This window comes from Schistocerca gregaria, chromosome 3 (assembly GCF_023897955.1).
Source record: "Schistocerca gregaria isolate iqSchGreg1 chromosome 3, iqSchGreg1.2, whole genome shotgun sequence".
Classification (NCBI taxonomy): domain Eukaryota; kingdom Metazoa; phylum Arthropoda; class Insecta; order Orthoptera; family Acrididae; genus Schistocerca; species Schistocerca gregaria.
The window spans coordinates 411,351,225-411,369,051 of NC_064922.1; the positions used below are offsets into that span (position 1 = coordinate 411,351,225).

The window sequence follows — 17,827 nt, forward strand, 5'->3', positions numbered from 1 at the left end:
GGGAAGACACAGATTTGGAAACCATATTTTAAACTGTAAAACATTCTCAGATGCAGATGTCGACTCTGAAGATAATTAGTTGGTTATGAACTGTAGACCAAAATTAAAGAAACTGCGTGGAAAGTAGGCAGCTGAGGAGATAGGACATGAATAATTGAAGGAAACAGAGGTTGTTGAGAATTTCAGAGGGAGTATTAGACAACGTTGGACTGAAACAGAGGAAAGGAATACAACAGAAGACGAATGGGTGGCTTTGCGAGATGAAATAGGGAAGGTAGCAGAGGATCACACTTTTAAAACCACAAAGAATAAGTAGTATTATACAGGGATAACTCAGGAGAAACTGAATTTAACTTATGAAAGGAAAAAATATAAAAATGGTGTAAATGAAGCAGGCGAAATGGAATGCAGACGTATAAAAAATGAGATTGACAGGAAGTGCAAAATGAGCAAGCAGAAATGGCTAGACGACAAATGCAAAGCTGTAGAAGCTAACATTACTAGGGGAGAAATGGATGCAGCCAGTAGCAAAATTAAAGGGACATATGAAGAAAAGAGAAACTGCTGTATGAAAATTACGGCCGGCCGCTGTGGCCGAGCGGTTCTAGGCGCTTCAATCTGGAATCAACGCGACTGCTACGGTCGCAGGTTCGAATCCTGCCTCGGGCATGGATGTGTGTGATGTGCTTAGGTTAGTTAGTCTGAAGTAGTTCTAAGTTCTAGTGGACTGATGACCTCAGATGCTAAGTCCCATAGTGCTCAGAGCCATTTGAACCATTTGAAAATGGCGGGCTGAGATGGCTAGTCAGTACTAAGCAAAATGTGATAGGTGAAAGGGGGAGGAATACATAGAGGATCTATATAATGGGAACTTCGGAGAGTCAGCCATGACAAAACTATTGCTCATGGCGTGCAAGATATCTTAGGCAGCGGAAATGCCCTCAAACTACATGAAGAATGTAATAGTTCCAGTTCCAAAGGAGACAGGTACTGACAGGTGTGAATATTACCGAAACTCATGTCGCAGTTGCGAAACATTGTACAGGGTGATTCAGTTACTCCTACCAATGTCGTTTTACGCAGCTCGCGAAGTTATGTCTGGTCTTCATAAACAACGTTCGAGATTTTTATATTTTCTCGCTTGCTACGCGCGAACTATTAGTCATACAGAAAAAATGAACAGGATCTTTTTGTAGGAAATTTAATGTACCTGCATTCTGTACAGGGGTACGTTTCCTATCGAGACCATGATTTTCCAGTTATTCAAGAAAAAACATACAAATGTGACCTTCAAACCTACATCCACCCCCACTCTCATCCTCTCACCAATCAGCATTTCTAGTATGCTGTTCGTGGCTCTCCCTCCCACCACTGCACAAAAATTTCCTACTACTCGAAGTTTTCCCGTTATCGACCTTTTTTGGACCTCACTTTCTGAAAACAACATTAAAGACAATTAGAGACAGGTATTTTCCTTTCAAGCACTACTTTAATTAAATTGTAATCTATTTTCGTCTGGGTCTTACAAATTCTATCTGTATTTGCAGCTACGCGTTTAGCTTCGTACATTGTCCTTGTAAAAACAGGAAGTGATCCAAAAAGATTCCGTGGATGACTCACCAGATATTTAATTTTACTGACGAAAGGAGAAAATATAAAAATGGTGTAAATAAAGCGGGCAAAAGGGAATACAGGCGCATAAAAAATGAAATTGACAGGAAGTGCAAATTGAGTAAGCAGGACTGTGATATATTTTTGCGTGACACGAGGCACATCAGACAGGCTAAAAACTGTGATTTTCTTTGGTTTACATACCTATTAGGTGTAGGATTTCCAAGCCATTGATGAAGTTGTATATTTTCCTCATGAAACCCTCCATGAAGATCACTTCCGAAAGGCAGATGCACATGTACCTGAGTTTTGTAGGAAATGCCTGAAAAAGAGAAAACAATTTTTAAAACAGTTTCCAGCTTCAGACGAATTTCCAACTATATTACTTCCGATCATTTAAACATCTGAATGCGTTTCTCAGAATTTGTATATTTTTTTAATAGTAAGTAGACCCTATAACGACGGCAACATAAAAGGGCTATATCTTTTCACAAAGTGGTATTAATAATTACTGAAATGAAATTACCACATCCATTACAGCTCTCAGTAAAAGAAGCACTACACTAGACAAAAATATTGGCAAATAAAACAATATTAATTATACGCAGTAGACTTATCGTAGCAACAAGGATGATGTATGTCATTTAATTGAAATCAGTTTTAATTTTCCTCCACCACCATATTCCACGGACATCTAATGTCTTGGCATTAGCCAAGTGGCTGGATTAATCAGACAGAGTGAGCAGAATTCACAGGCTCACTGTTTACGAAATTTATGTTAATTACTACACACATCAAAAAAAGTTTTGCATCGCCCCGGTTCCCAGAACTCCTGAAGATAGACGTTGACTGTGGATATTGTATCACAGACACAGTCCCTCTGACTGTTCAGATATGTCACTAAACCCGCTCAAAGATGTAAACAACCATGCATGATCAGCTCCTATTAGACGGAGGAGGTCCGACAGCCGATCAGTTTCACTCATTCCACCAGGGAGGAGGTACATGGCTCGTGTTGTCTGTATTTCAACTATGCCTAGACGGTCAATACCGCGGTTCGATAGCGTGCCCATTGTTACTTTGTGCCAGGAAGGGCTCTCAACAAGGGAACTGTCCAGGCGTCTCGGAGTGAAACAAAGCGATGTTGTTCGGACATGGAGGAGATACAAAGAGACGGGAACTGTCGATGACATGCTTCGCTCAGGCCACCCAAGGGCTACTGCTGCAGTGGATGACCTCTACATACGGATTATGGCCCGGAGGAACCAGCAATGCCAACATGTTTAATAATGCTTTTCGTGCAGCCTCAGGACGTCGTGTTACGGCTCAAACTGTGTGCAGTAGGCTGCTCGATGCGCAACTTCACTCCCAACGTCCATGGCGAGGTCCCTCTTTGCAACCACGACACCATGCAACGTGGCACAGATGGGCAGAACAATGTGCTGAATGGACCGCGCAGGATGGGCATCACGTTCTCTTCACCGATCATATCGGCGAGGCATTCGTCTTCATGGACGACAATTCGCTTCCCCATCGTGCACATCTTGTGAATGATTTTCTTCAGGATAACGACATCGCTCGACTAGAGTGGCCAGTATGACCTCCAGACATGAACCCTATCGAACATGTCTGGAATAGATTGAAAAGGGCTGTTTATGGACGACGTGACCCACTAACCACTCTAAGGGATCTACGCCGAATCGACGTTGTGGAGTGGGACAATCTGGACCAACAGTGCCTTGATGAACTTGTGGACAAATGCCAGAACGAATACAGGCATGCGTCAATGGAAGGGGACGTGCTGCTTGGTATTAGAGGTACCAGTGTGTACATCAATCTGGACAACCTCCTCTGAAAGTTTCGCTGTATGGTGGTACAACATGCAATGTGTGGTTTTCATGAGCAATAAAAAGGACGGAAATGATGGTAGTGTTGATCTCTATTGCAATTTTTTGTACAAGTTCAGAAACTCTAGGCAACTTTTTTTGATGTGTGTATATGACAGACTTTTGGTCTCCAAATTCGTTCTAATTAGGGAGCTTAAAATGTGTTCCATAATTTTTAAAGAACAATTTGGTTTCAACGACGTTGGCTTCTTACAGGAAGTGGCATTTTTCAGCCACTTGGAGCGCTTACTTGCTGCAGCGACCTACGAAATACACTCCTGGAAATTGAAATAAGAACACCGTGAATTCATTGTCCCAAGAAGGGGAAACTTTATTGTCACATTCCTCGGGTCAGATACATCACATGACCACACTGACAGAACCACAGGCACATAGACACAGGCAACAGAGCATGCACAATGTCGGCACTATTACAGTGTATATCCACCTTTCGCAGCAATGCAGGCTGCTATTCTCCCATGGAGACGATCGTAGAGATGCTGGATGTAGTCCTGTGGAACGGCTTGCCATGCCATTTCCACCTGGCGCCTCAGTTGGACCAGCGTTCGTGCTGGACGTGCAGACCGCGTGAGACGACGCTTCATCCAGTCCCAAACATACTCAATGGGGGACAGATCCGTAGATCTTGCTGGCCAGGGTAGTTGACTTACACCTTCTAGAGCACGTTGGGTGGCACGGGATACATGCGGACGTGCATTGTCCTGTTGGAACAGCAAGTTCCCTTGCCGGTCTAGAAATGGTAGAACGATGGGTTCGATGACGGTTTGGATGTACCGTGCACTATTTAGTGTCCCCTCGACGATCACTAGAGGTGTACGGCCAGTGTAGGAGTTCGCTCCCCACACCATGATGCCGGGTGTTGGCCCTGTGTGCCTCGGTCGTATGCAGTCCTGGTTGTGGCGCTCACCTGCACGGCGCCAAACACGCATACGACCATCATTGGCACCAAGGCAGAAGCGACTCTCATCGCTGAAGACGACACGTCTCCATTCGTCCCTCCATTCACGCCTGTCGCGACACCACTGGAAGCGGGCTGCACGATTTTGGGGCGTGAGCGGAAGACGGCCTAACGGTATGCGGGACCATAGCCCAGCTTCATGGAGACGGTTGCGAATGGTCCTCGCCGATACCCCAGGAGCAACAGTGTCCCTAATATGCTGGGAAGTGGCGGTGCGGTCCCCTACGGCACTGCGTAGGATCCTACGGTCTTGGCGTGCATCCGTGCGTCGCTGCGGTCCGGTCCCAGGTCGACGGGCACGTGCACCTTCCGCCGACCACTGGCGACAACATCGATGTACTGTGGAGACCTCACGCCCCACGTGTTGAGCAATTCGGCGGTACGTCCACCCGGCCTCCCGCATGCCCACTATACGCCCTCGCTCAAAGTCCGTCAACTGCACATACGGTTCACGTCCACGCTGTCGCGGCATGCTACCAGTGTTAAAGACTGCGATGGAGCTCCGCATGCCACGGCAAACTGGCTGACACTGACGGTGGCGGTGCACAAATGCTGAGCAGCTAGCGCCATTCAACGGCCAACACCGCGGTTCCTAGTGTGTGCGCTGTGCCGTGCGTGTGATCATTGCTTGTACAGCCCTCTCGCAGTGTCCGGAGCAAGTATGGTGGGTCTGACACACCGGTGTCAATGTGTTCTTTTTTCCATTTCCAGGAGTGTACCATTACTGAAACGGGAGCGAAATGTTTGGCGTAATCTGTATAGAGTCATACAGATATCGCATGGGCCCTGATTTAAAAATATACACGTCTTCGATAAAACGGTATTTTCAAAAATAGTAAAGAACGTATTTTTACTCTGTTGCTAGCAGTCAATAGGGGGGGGGGGTTACATGCTTCCTAAATTACACTTTCAGTCCGAAAGGTAACCTCCAGAATCATACGCGCTGTTCTGTTCATTGTCCTTTCTACAAGAGACCTAGCTTGCAAGTAAATTTAAAGGTCCTCTGTTGAGTTTGGAACTGCGTGGGGGATGAACTGAACTTCATGCTGTAATTTCAGCTGTGAATCCTGTTTGGGAGGTTCAGTTGATGGATTCGTGTATCGATCCAGGATTTCTTTCGGACATGTGCCAATCTCTTCATCTCAGGGCATTAACTAATTTCCTCAATTCTTTATTGGATGTATTCGAATCTCTGCCTCCCCCTATTGTTTTTGATACCTACGGCTTCCTTTAATACTATGGAAGTATTTTAATGATGTCTAGACACAGTCCTCTTATTCTGTCCCGTCTCCTAGCCAGGTTTTCAAATACAAGGGCTATTTGCAAAGTAAGATCCAATCGGAAGCGGTATTGGAACCCACTATGAAAATCCGATTAAGTTTTGCACATATGTGTTGGGCAGTGTCCCTAGTATGCCCGTCGATCGCGTCGAGTCACCCTTTTCACTTCTGAGCAAACAGTGAACACGAAAAAGTGACAAGAAAATATCGTCTCCTGGCAAGTACTAGGGCCTGGTGAGAGGTTTAGCCTTATGTCATGGAGCCCACACAACATACCTGTCATGCATTTCCTTCTTCATGTCAATTCTTGGCCGCACTCTGCAGGGGCAGTGAAGAGAGAGCGTTTTCGATGGGAAGTGTTTGATCGCTCACAACACAGTCCGTAATTGGCTCCTTCTGAGAGTTATCTCTGGTTACTTGAATCGCTGGCTATGAACACAACATTTTGGCACAGACAACTAACTGTAGACCAGTGTAGAGAATTAGCGGAAAGCACAGGGGGCAGTCTTCTATGACGAGGGTACTGGAAAGTTGATATAACGCTACGACAATTCGCGAGTCATCGGACATTACTTTCCGAATAGCCCCCATGTTTCTTTCCTCGCTTATTCTGCGGAGAATATCTTCATTTTTAGTTCATTCATTTTGAGCATTCTTCTGTAACACCACATCTCAAAGGCTTCCACTCTCTTCTTTTCCGGTGCCCCCACAGTCCGTGGTTCACTGCTATGCAATTCCATGGTACGGACGTAAATTCACATAAACTTCCTCCTCAAATTAAGACCTGTGTCGGACACTAGTAAATTTCTTTTAGTGATAAATGTCTTCTTTTTCCGTAGTAGTCTGCTACTGATAACCTTCTCTCTCCGTTGGCCGTTATGTGTTATTTTACTTCTAAATTATCAGAATTCCTTCAGTTCACTTAATAAGTAGTTCCCAGTTTTGACGCTAGGTTTATAATCAATATCATATTTGCCACTCTAATTATTTTCAACTTCATTTGGTTTAATTTTACTTTACAGTCTGCGCTCAACAGACTGTTCATTCGATTCAACAGCTCCTACACTGAAGAGCCAAAGAAACTGGCACACCTGCCTAATATCGTGCAAAGCCCCAAGCGAGCAGCAGGAGTCGTACAACACTACGTGGCATGGACTCGACTAAAGTATGAAGTAGTGCTGGAGGGAACTGACACCTTGAATCTTGCAGGGCTGTCCATAAATCCGTAAGAGTACGAGGAGGTCTAGATATCTTCTGAACATCACGTTGCATGGCCTCCCATATATGCTCAATAATGTTCATTTCTGGGGAGTCTGGTGACCGATGGAAGTGTTTAAATTCAGAAGAGTGTTCCTGGAGCCACTTTGTAGCAAAGCTGGACGTGTGAGGTATCGCACTGGACTGCTGGAAATGTCCAAGTGCGTCGGAATGCACAATGGATATGAATGTATGCAGGCGATCAGACAAGAGGCTTACATATGTGTCACCTGTCAGAGTCGTATCTAGACGTATCAGGAGTTCCATATCACTCCAACTGCACATTCCTCACACCACCGCAGAGCCTCCTACAGCTTGAATAGTCTCCTGCTGACATGCAGGGTCCATGAATTCTCCATACCCGTATACGTCCATCCGCTCGAAACAATTGGAAACGAGACTCGTCCGACCTGGTAATATGTTTCCAATCACCATCAGTCCAATGTCGGTGTTGATGGGTGAAGGTGAGGCATAAAGGGTTTTGTAATGCAGTCAGCAAGGGTACACGAGTGGGCCTTCAGCTCTGAAAGCCCATATCGATGATGTTTCGTTGAACGGTTCGCACGATGACACTTTTTGACGGCCCAGAACTGAAATCTACAGCAATTTGCGGAAGGGTTCCACTTTTGTCACGCTGAATGATTCTCTTCAGTCGTCGATGATCCCGTTCTTGCACGATCTTTTTCCGGCCGCAGCGATGTCGGAGATTTGATGTTTTACCGGACTCACGATACTGACGGTACACTCGCGAAGTGGTCGTATGGGAAAATCCCCACTTCATCGCTACCTCGGATATGCTGTGTCCCCTCACTCGTGCTCCAGCTACAATACCACGTTCAAACTCCCTCAAATCTTGATAACCTGCCATTGTAACAGAAGTAACCGATCTAACAACTGCTACAGACACTTTTTTGTTCTCTTATATAGGCGTTGCCGACCGCAGTGCCATATTTTGCCTGTTTACATATCTCTGTATTTGAATACGTATGCCTATACCAACTTCTTCGGCGCTTCAGTGTATAATTCTTGCTCACTTTCACCGGGGGAAGAAATGTCTTCACAAATATTTTTATTGACATCATTCCACTCTGAGTTTTAATCTCACTCCTAATTCTTTTTTCTTACAGCCGTCATTGCTTCTTTGATGTAGAGCTTCAACAGTGAAGGAGAAACTCTGCGACCCTTCCCTTCGCCCTCCCAGCACTTCACTGTTAGTGCTCCACCCTCATTGCTTCCTCGTGGTTCTTCTGCGTACTGTATACTAGGTGAGAAAACCGACGTTTCCAGGGTATTTATTTATTCGAATCTTCTATTAGTCCATCTCGTCTCCCCTCCTCCCTCTGTCCATCTCCTCCCTTCCCCTCTCTCTGCCCATTTCCTGCTCCCCTAGGTCTGTCTACGTCTTCCTCCGACTGTCTGTTCTATCTTCTCCTTCCCCTTCGCTGTGTGTCAACCTCATCATCCCCTGCTCTCCCTCCACCCTCCCACATTCACCCCAATAGTAGGCTGGTGGCTCTTACCCATACAGTATTTATTTCCAGATTGTAACTAACATATGTACCAAATTTGTTTGAAATAGTTCCAAGGGTTTAGGATGAACTTTTTACCCGCGGTCCAAATGGCTCTAAGCACTATGGGACTTAACATCTGAGGTCATCAGTCCCCTAGAACTTAGAAATACTTAAACCTAACTAACCTAAGGACATCACACACATCCATACCCGAAGCAGGATTCGAACCTGCGACTGTAGCAGCAGTGCGGTTCCGAACTGAAGTGCCTAGAACCACTCTTCCACAACGGCCGGCTTTACCCGCGGCTTTGCTCCCATACGCACATGTTAAACGTATTTCACGCATGCTTAACATATTCGACTCGTATTCTGCTGGGTGCATACACAAACTCTGAGTCAGAGATCTTATTATCGCGAGTAGTAGCGAGCGAGGAGTTGTCGAGGGCAGACGGAAGTAGTCGGACGCAGGCTGCGGTGGAGAGAAGCCGCGCGACATGAGAGACCGCAGCCAGCCGTGCTCGTGCTAGTGGCGTCGGAGGTGAATTCGGTATTAATTGAGGATTTTCTGGTAATCTGCGTTTTCACTGCACGTACTTGTTGGCTACTCGCGCCCTGGAGGGATTTTGTCAGATTTATGTATGCATGCACTGAGAGTCATATTCGTATCTTTGTTGTGGCCAGAAAAGTGTTTTTTGAATATAGACATATTGGAATAATTAAAAGTCTTTACAACGTTTGTCAGCATTTAAATCAACAATTTTCTGAATATAGTAAATTAAAAGCCTTTATTGGTTTCTTTTATTTTTCTTTACATCGTTTAAGATTCGTTGACCAAAGCCCTCCCGATCATTCAGTTTGTATGTATAAAAGTGGGGGCAATAATTGTTGAAATTAATCGGTCCATTGCAGTCTCCACGGATCGCAGTATTGTTTTTTGAAATATTTTAGAGTGTTGCTAATTACGCAGTTGCAACGGCAAGACAAGGTAAGTTGCCTGTTGCGTACAGGATCATTGCAGAACAGCTGTTAGGAGGTGTTAGAGGATATTTTAACACTCGCAGTCAGATGGTTGAGAACTGATTTCTTTATAATTCGTGGGAGGAGTAATTAGTTTCTTGGTTCCTATTCCAATTTTTTTTAATGATCAGAATTCCTTTATTGTCAGAGGCAGAATGTCACACACATATTTCAGTACACCTTTAGTTATTTGCCCAACTAGTTTCATGCACACATATTTTACCTTTATGTCCAGTGAATTTCGCCCTGCTGTTTGATTTCCACGCAGCTTAACGTTTATGACGTCATATCTCCTGAACTATGTATCATACAGTGATATATTTTTCTAGGTACATTCAATGGAATATGTGTATACTGCCTGCGAAATGTATTGCGAACAGAGTAAATAGTAAATAAGTAATAAATTTTAAAAATAAAAGACGTCATGCTTGATGCGGCAGTTTCTCACGCATGTCAGTGTTCATGACGTTTTATATCCTGAACTATATGTCTCAAATTGATATATTTTGTATAAACAATCAGCGGCATATGTGGATACTGTCTGCGAAATACTTTGCGAATAGAATCAGTAGAAAAGAACTAATAAATTAAAAGGTAATGAATAATGCGTCAGTTTTTTTTTCGCATTTCATTATTTGGTGTTATATCCTCTGAACAAAGAGTCGTGCAGTGATACATTTTTGTACATACATTCGGCGGCCTGCCGTTGTGACCTAGCGGTTCTATGCCCTTCAGTCCGGAACCGTGCTGTTCCGTGCTGCTGCTACGGTAGCAGGTTCGAGTCCTGCCTCGGGCATGGATGTGTGTGATGTCCTTAGGTTAGTTAGGTTTAAGTAGTTCTAAGTCTATGGGACTGATGACCTTAGATGTTTAATTTCACAGTGCTCAGAGCCATTTGAACCATTTGAACATTCGAAGGCAAATGTGGATTTTGTCTGCTAAAGATGTTGCGCACATAGTAAGTGGCGACGAAGTAATAAATTTAAAAGTCCCTCATGATGTGGGGTTTTCTCACGCGTTCAGTGTTTATGTCGTCGTATCTCCTGAATTAATATCGTACAAGGATGAAATTTTTCCGGTACATTCAAAATGGCTCTGAGCACTATGGGAGTTAACTTCTCAGGTCATCAGTCCCCTAGAACTAAGAACTACTTAAACCTAACGAACCTAAAGACATCACACACATCCATGCCCGAGGCAGGATTCGAACCTGCGATGTAGCGCCTAAAACCGCTTGGCCACTCCGGCCGGCTCCGGTACATTCAGTGATATATGTGGAAACTGTCTGCAAAACGTGTCGCGAGTACAGTTGGCAATAAAGAAGTAATAAACTAAAACGTCATGCTTCATGTGGCAGTTTTGCTGCAATAACAGCGAAAATTTAGTAATCGACAAACTTTTTTACCTTTTTATGGGGGTCATCAGCGAGAAAAAGTTTCATAAAAGTTTGACATTACATAAAGTTTGTTACAAGTGTCTAAGTGCTTTCATTTTCAAATACTGGATAGCTAAAGTATGGGTTAAATTAAAAGGAAGCTCAGCGTCGGCCGTAATATTGATGTTTTATTGATGGCAGAATCGATTTTCGATCACATAGTGATCATCTTCAGTGCTGATATGTACAAATTAAACTCAGACACTGGTATCAAGTTATCAATAACCAAGCGATCACAATCTGCCATCAATAAAACATCAATATTACGGCCAACGCTGACCTTCCTTTTAATTTAACATATATGGTCGTTGAGCACACAGCACTCCATGGAGTCGCCAATCAATAAAGTATGGGTATTCTCGCGTCGTGGGTTCAAATGGTTCAATTGGCTCTAAGCACTATGGAACCTAACATCTGAGGTCATCAGTCCCCTAGACTTAGAACTACTTAAACGTAACTAACCAAAGGACATCACACACATCCATGCCCGAAGCACGATTCGAACCTGCGACCGTAGCAGCAGCGCGGTGCCGGACCGAAGCGCCGAGAACTGCTCGGCCACAGCGGCCGGCTCGCGTCGTGGGGTACATTGTTTTTTCATCCCACTCCCACCCCCTTGATAGGTGAGTGGTTATTACTCCCACATTGATTCTTTCCATACAGTAAATGATGTGTGTACCACGTTTGGTTGAAATTAGTCCAGAGATTTAGCAGGAAAGGTGGAATATGCATAAAAACATACTGGAAGTAAATCCGTTTTTATAATTCGTGTGGCTTACCCGTCTTCCATAAAACTAATGGTACAAAATGGAAGTGGTGTGTACCCCATATGAGAATAGAGCATTATTTGAGAATGAAGGCACAAGTTCACGTCGCTCTCTTGTTAGCAAAGCCTCCAAACTTCGGTGCGGTGCGTGCGCTGCGCTCGGCCGACGTACCTGCATCTCGCTGAAGTCGTGCAGCTGCATGGCGGTGGAGAAGTCGAGCAGCATGTGCGTCAGGTTGGGGCACTTGTTGGCCAGCTCGTGCAGCACCGTGTGCGTGATCAGCTCGATGGGCAGCTCGATGTAGCGCAGCGACGGCCCGAACCTCACGCTGCCAACAACACACAGCAGCACCTCAGACCCCGCTCCGTGTCAGCGTAGCATCGCTACTCACAGTGCACCAGTGTCCGTGGAAGTACTGCTTAGCATCTTAATGGAGGCTACAGCAATTTGCAAAAGTATTTACTGTAATCTAGCATGCTTAGACTTTTTAGTGCAGCTATCGATATTTTGTACCTATGAGTTGTTATTGCCGAATCTGAGAATAGCTTACGCTTTTGTATATGCAGTAACATTTTTTATCAATGATCTCATTATTTTTGTCTTGTCCAGTCTTAAGACCTCAGTTAATGTGTCATTTACAATTAATCGTAATAATACATGGGTGAGGGGTACTTCACTGTTTTACATCGTGTGAAGATTCTTTTTGTTATGCAAACGTGTATTAATTACACTCATGCTCATAAATTAAGGATAATGCTGATACACCGTGGGCGGTTTGCGGGTTTAAATCACCTCGGGGTATGACCATGCGGTGTATTTGACCTGCGGTCGTCGCACGGTGGCGCTGGCAGCAGTACACATACACAGAGGTGTGTGTGTGTGTGTGTATGACAGAGAACGGTGCAGCGAGTAAGTATGCAGACGTTTTCAGACGTGCTGATGGTGACTGTGTGTTGAAAATGGCTCAAAGAACACATACTGATGACGTTATGAGGGGTAGAATACTAGGGCGACTGGAGGCTGGTGAAACACAGCAGGTCGTAGCACGGGCCCTCCATGTGTCACAAAGTGTGATCTCAAGATTATGGCAAATTATTCCAGCAGACAGGAAACGCGTCCAGGCGCTAGTGTACGGGACGTCCACAGTGTACAAAACCACAAGAAGAGCAACATCTAACCATCGGTGCCCGCAGATGGCCACGGAGTACTGCACGTAGCCTTGCTCGGGACCTTACCGCAGCTGCTGGAACACTTGTCTCCAGACACACAGTCTACAGACGACTGAACAGACACGGTTTATTCGCCCAGAGACCTGCAAGGTACATTCCACTGACCCCTGGTCACAGGGCAGCCCATAAACCCTGGTGTCAAGAACAGACTACATGGTCATTGGAACAGTGGTCCCAGGTTATGTTCACGGACGAGTCCAGCTATAGTCTGAACAGTGATTCTCGCCGGGCTTTCATCTGGCGTGAACCAGGAATCAAACACCAACCCCTTAATGTCCTTGAAAGGGACCGATATGGAGGTCGTGGTTTGATGGTGTCGGGTGGCGTTATGATTGGTGCACGATGTCTTTGACAGACGAACTGTAACAGGTCAGGTGTTTCGGGACGTCATTTTGTACCAGTATGTCCGCCTTTTCAAGGGTGCAGTGGGTCCCACCTTCCTCCTGATGAGTGATAACGCACGGCCCTACCGAGCTGCCATCGTGGAGGAGTACCTTGAAACAGAAGATATCAGGCGAATGGAGTGGCCTGCCTGTTCTCCAGACCTAAACTCCATCGCCGTGAAACCCCTTGGGCACTTCAGGAACTCCGACAGGCACTGGGGAAAGAATGGGAGGCTATACCCCAGCAGTGGCTCGACCATCTGATCCAGAGTATCCCAACCCGTTGTGCGTCATGTGTACGTATGCATGGTGATCACATGCCATATTGAAGTCGGGGTATATGCGCAGGAAACAGTGGCATTTTGTAGCACATGTGTTTCGGGACGGTTTTCTCAGCTTATCACCAATACTGTGGACTTACAGATCTGTGTCGTGTGTGTTCCCTGTGTGCCTATGATATCAGCGCCAGTTTTGTGTAGTGCCACGTTGTGTGGTACCACATTCTGCAGTCATCCTTAGTTTATGATCATGAGTGTAATACAAAACACAATTAAAATAATTTATCTAACTAATAATATGTATACGTGAAATAAACTCTACAACAAAAAACAACGAACCACGTAGGAGTTATGCAAATTGCTCATGAATTGACATTCGAGCAGGTATCGACGGAAAATGCAAAATTGTAGACATCGGCGGTCGATCGATGAATGTTGGAAGCTGCAGCGCAATTTGATCGCGCAGTTGGCAAGGATAGTAAACAGAGGACGTGTCGATACCAAGGCATATAAAGTTTTTGCCAGTTTCATTCCATGTACTCAGCTGGGCGTAACTATGCCTCGCAGACAGTCAGATTGGTACCTCACTGCTTCCCGTAGCATTTCCAGAAACGTCTTCGCTTGTCATCGCAGTTCAGTTCGAAGTGGGACTCGTTACTGAAGGTGATTCTACTCCAGTCAATGACATTCCACGTCGAATGTTCCCGGCGCTACTCTAAACGGGCTTACTGTTGTACAGAGATCAATGGCAGTCGGTGCAAGGGGCACCATGAGCTCAGCTCCCTTTCTAAAAGCCGCCTATTAATGATCCTTTCGTCACTGAAGCGCAAATTGCATCTCGGATCGATGATAATAATGAATCCGGGGATCTGAGTGCTTCTCTCACTATTGCCCAGTCCTCACGTTCTGTCGTCTCTCTATGTCGACTGCTGTCTTCTTGACGCTCAGTTCCTCCATGGTTCACCCATTTGTGACATCCTATTCAAATGTCCAGTGGTTCACCGATTACTCCAACCGCATTCTTGGGGTCCACAAGTTTCGTAGATCCAGAATGAGTTTTTCACTCTGCAGCGGAGTGTGCACTGTAAAGTTTGGAAGGTAGGAGACTTGTTACTGGCAGAAGTAAAGCTGTGAGGATGGGGCGTGAGTCGTGCTTGGGTAGCTCAGATGGTAGAACACTTGGCCGCGAAAGGCAAAGGTCCCGAGTTCGAGTCTCGGTCCGGCACACAGTTTTAATCTGCGAGTAAGTTTCATAATTTCCGTAGATGTCACCATTTGAGGGAGGACATTTACTTGGACCCCAAGAATGCGGTTGGAGTAATCGGTGAACCACTGGACATTTGAATAGGATGTCACAAATGGGTGAACCATGGAGGAACTGAGCGTCAAGAAGACAGCAGTCGACATAGAGAGACGACAGAACGTGAAGACTGGGCAATAGTGAGAGAAGCACTCAGATCCCCGGATTCATTATTATCATCGATCCGAGATGCAATTTGCGCTTCAGTGACGAAAGGATCATTAATAGGCGGCTTTTAGAAAGGGAGCTGAGCTCATGGTGCCCCTTGCACCGACTGCCATTGATCTCTGTACAACAGTAAGCCCGTTTAGAGTAGCGCCGGGAACATTCGACGTGGAATGTCATTGACTGGAGTAGAATCACCTTCAGTAACGAGTCCCACTTCGAACTGAACTGCGATGACAAGCGAAGACGTTTCTGGAAATGCTACGGGAAGCAGTGAGGTACCAATCTGACTGTCGATCGCCATACGGAACGACAACCAGGAGTGACGCTCTGGCATGTCATTTATATATATATATCAAATTGAAAGTTTGGAAGTTGGGAGACGAGGTTCTGGCAGAAGTAAAGCTGTGAGGACGGGGCGTGAGTCGTGCTTCGGTAACCCGCGAAAGGCAGAGGTGGATAAACGCGTTATTGACTTGCTCAATTTGTGAAGCTCTTTCTCTTGAATAAATCATCCAATTTTTCTGACATTTTAATCATTTGTTCGTCTGTATATGTACGATACGTCTACCAAATTTCGTCGCATTCGGATAATTCCTTGAGTGTAATCTAATAATCAGAGAGACAAATTTGAAAAAAGTGAAAGAAGGATAGGTGGCCAGCCAATTGCACGAAAATCCAAATGCTTAATTTAGAGAGAAAAAACTGTGTAAAATAATTTTTGTTACCCAGTTTAACACAACAAGGGACTCCGTTGTCATGCTTTACCTGGTGAGAAATTGTTTATGGATAATAAATATTACTGAAAAATAGGAGTTTAGCAAAGCACGTAATGCATTGTTAAAGAATTGTTAACATGATGGGGCCACGCCAACAACACCGTTCATTATAATCGTAGACACAGTTTTGGCTAAGTTGTAATTCAATCGAATCTCACAATTGTCCAGTCACAGGTATGGTTTATTTCTGTCGTGAACTTAATATTGCCACATTCTCAGCCCATATTCAGTGCGCTGACGAATTATTCTGTAATAGAGGTTGAAGCGAAGAATAAACGTTTTTATTTACGTCTATATTTGTGCACTAAAATGTCATGGCCTGAAATCGTCTCCCGCACGAGTTAAGCACAATGTAACTTTTTACAACGTGCTACTCTCCAAACATTATTAATGCACCATATTAGCAGTGTAGTTTGAAAAAGACTGTTTAGGCTTAGTACTAGTATTGTGGTTGGCACAGAACACATGCAGCATGTTATGTTACACACTCACTAAATACGAATGGCTTCGAGAAAATTGCCTCCGCTTTCGCGTTCCACCTCTAGTAACTGAAGGTGTGAAGAAGTGGGAAGGGGACCGAATCACTACATAGACTCGCGCAGTTGATTAGTGCGTTTAGTATTATGTCAGAGATTATTAATATTTGGGAAACACTTGGAATTAAGCAAATAAAGTGAGCAAAGTTAAACATTATTTCAGTATTCTTATCAGTTATAAACTGCAAAAATTTGAAAATGAATTTAACCTATATTTTCGAGGCGACCGAGAGGTGACAATAACATTATAGTGTTTCTTGGACGTAAAAGTATGTTTAACTAATTTTTGGGATTCAGTTGGTATTCTACATCTACATATATATTCCACAAGCCACTGTGCGGTGCGTGGCGGAAGGTACCCTGTACAAATACTAGTCATTTCCTTTCCTGTTCCACTCGCAAAAGGAGCAAGGAAAGACTTACCGTCTACTTGCTCCGTATGAGCCTTAATATCTCATATCTTATATTCGTGGTCCTTACGCGAAATGTCTGTTGGCAGCATTAGAATCGTTCTGCAGGCAGTTTTAAATGATGATTTAACTGTTTTTGTCTGTGTCTCTGTTACCTTGGTTGTTAGTCCGAACTCCGATTTGCTGAAGCCCATCCCATGTAAATCTCTCCACTATGAATAACTACTGCAACAGGCATCAGTCTGAACCTGTTTACTATTCTTAAACCATGGTCTACCTCTTCAATCCCCCCAAATTCTCTACATTACCATATTCACTATTCTGTGATGTCTCAGGATGTGCCTTATCAATGGATGCCTTCACTTGGTGAAGTTTTGCTGTTCTCCCCACTTCAATTCAGTGCCTCCTCATCCGTTATTCGATCTACTCCATCCTCAAAATTCTTCTGTAGCACCACATTTGGAACGCTTCAATTCTCTTCTTATCTGAACTTTATAATGTTGACGTTACAATACAGTACAAAAAAAATGGCTCTGAGCACTATGGGACTTAACATCTGTACTCATCAGTCCCCTAGAACTTAGAAATAAACCTAACTAACCTAAGGACATCACACACATCCATGCCCGAGGCAGGATTCGAACCTGCGACCGTAGCGGTCACGCGGTTCCAGACTGAAGGGCCTAGAAGCGCACGGCCACACCGGCCGGTCAATTCACAATTCAGTGCAACCTTGCACTTCAGACAAATAGATTCAGAAAAGACGTGCAAACATTTAAATTCATGCTCTATTTTAACAAATTCCTCCATCTTTTAGAAATTCTTGCTGTTGCATGTCGGAATTTTATATCCTTTCTCGTCTAACTACAGCCTAGCTTCTGTTCTAGTTCTGTGCGTGTGTGTGTGCCTGTATGTATGGGTGTGTGTGTGTGTGTGTGTGTGTGTGTGTGTGTGTGTGTGTGTGCGTGTGCGAGGGGGGGGGGGGAGTGGGGGTTAGGGATACT

At 44.7% G+C, this 17,827-nt stretch overlaps 1 protein-coding gene across 5 annotated transcripts in view; it reads right to left on the reverse strand.

Moving 5' to 3' along the window:
• The window catches only part of LOC126356279 (F-box/LRR-repeat protein 2), a 706,156-nt gene that overhangs the window by 88,869 nt on the left and 599,460 nt on the right, over positions 1-17,827 (reverse strand). For all 5 annotated transcript variants that reach the window (XM_050007148.1, XM_050007147.1, XM_050007146.1 and 2 more), the window contains 2 exons: positions 11,915-12,071; positions 1,816-1,933 (listed from right to left, as the gene is read on the reverse strand). In XM_050007148.1, the coding sequence (XP_049863105.1) occupies positions 1,816-1,933; positions 11,915-12,071 (275 nt within the window). The remainder of the gene's footprint in view (positions 1-1,815; positions 1,934-11,914; positions 12,072-17,827) is intronic.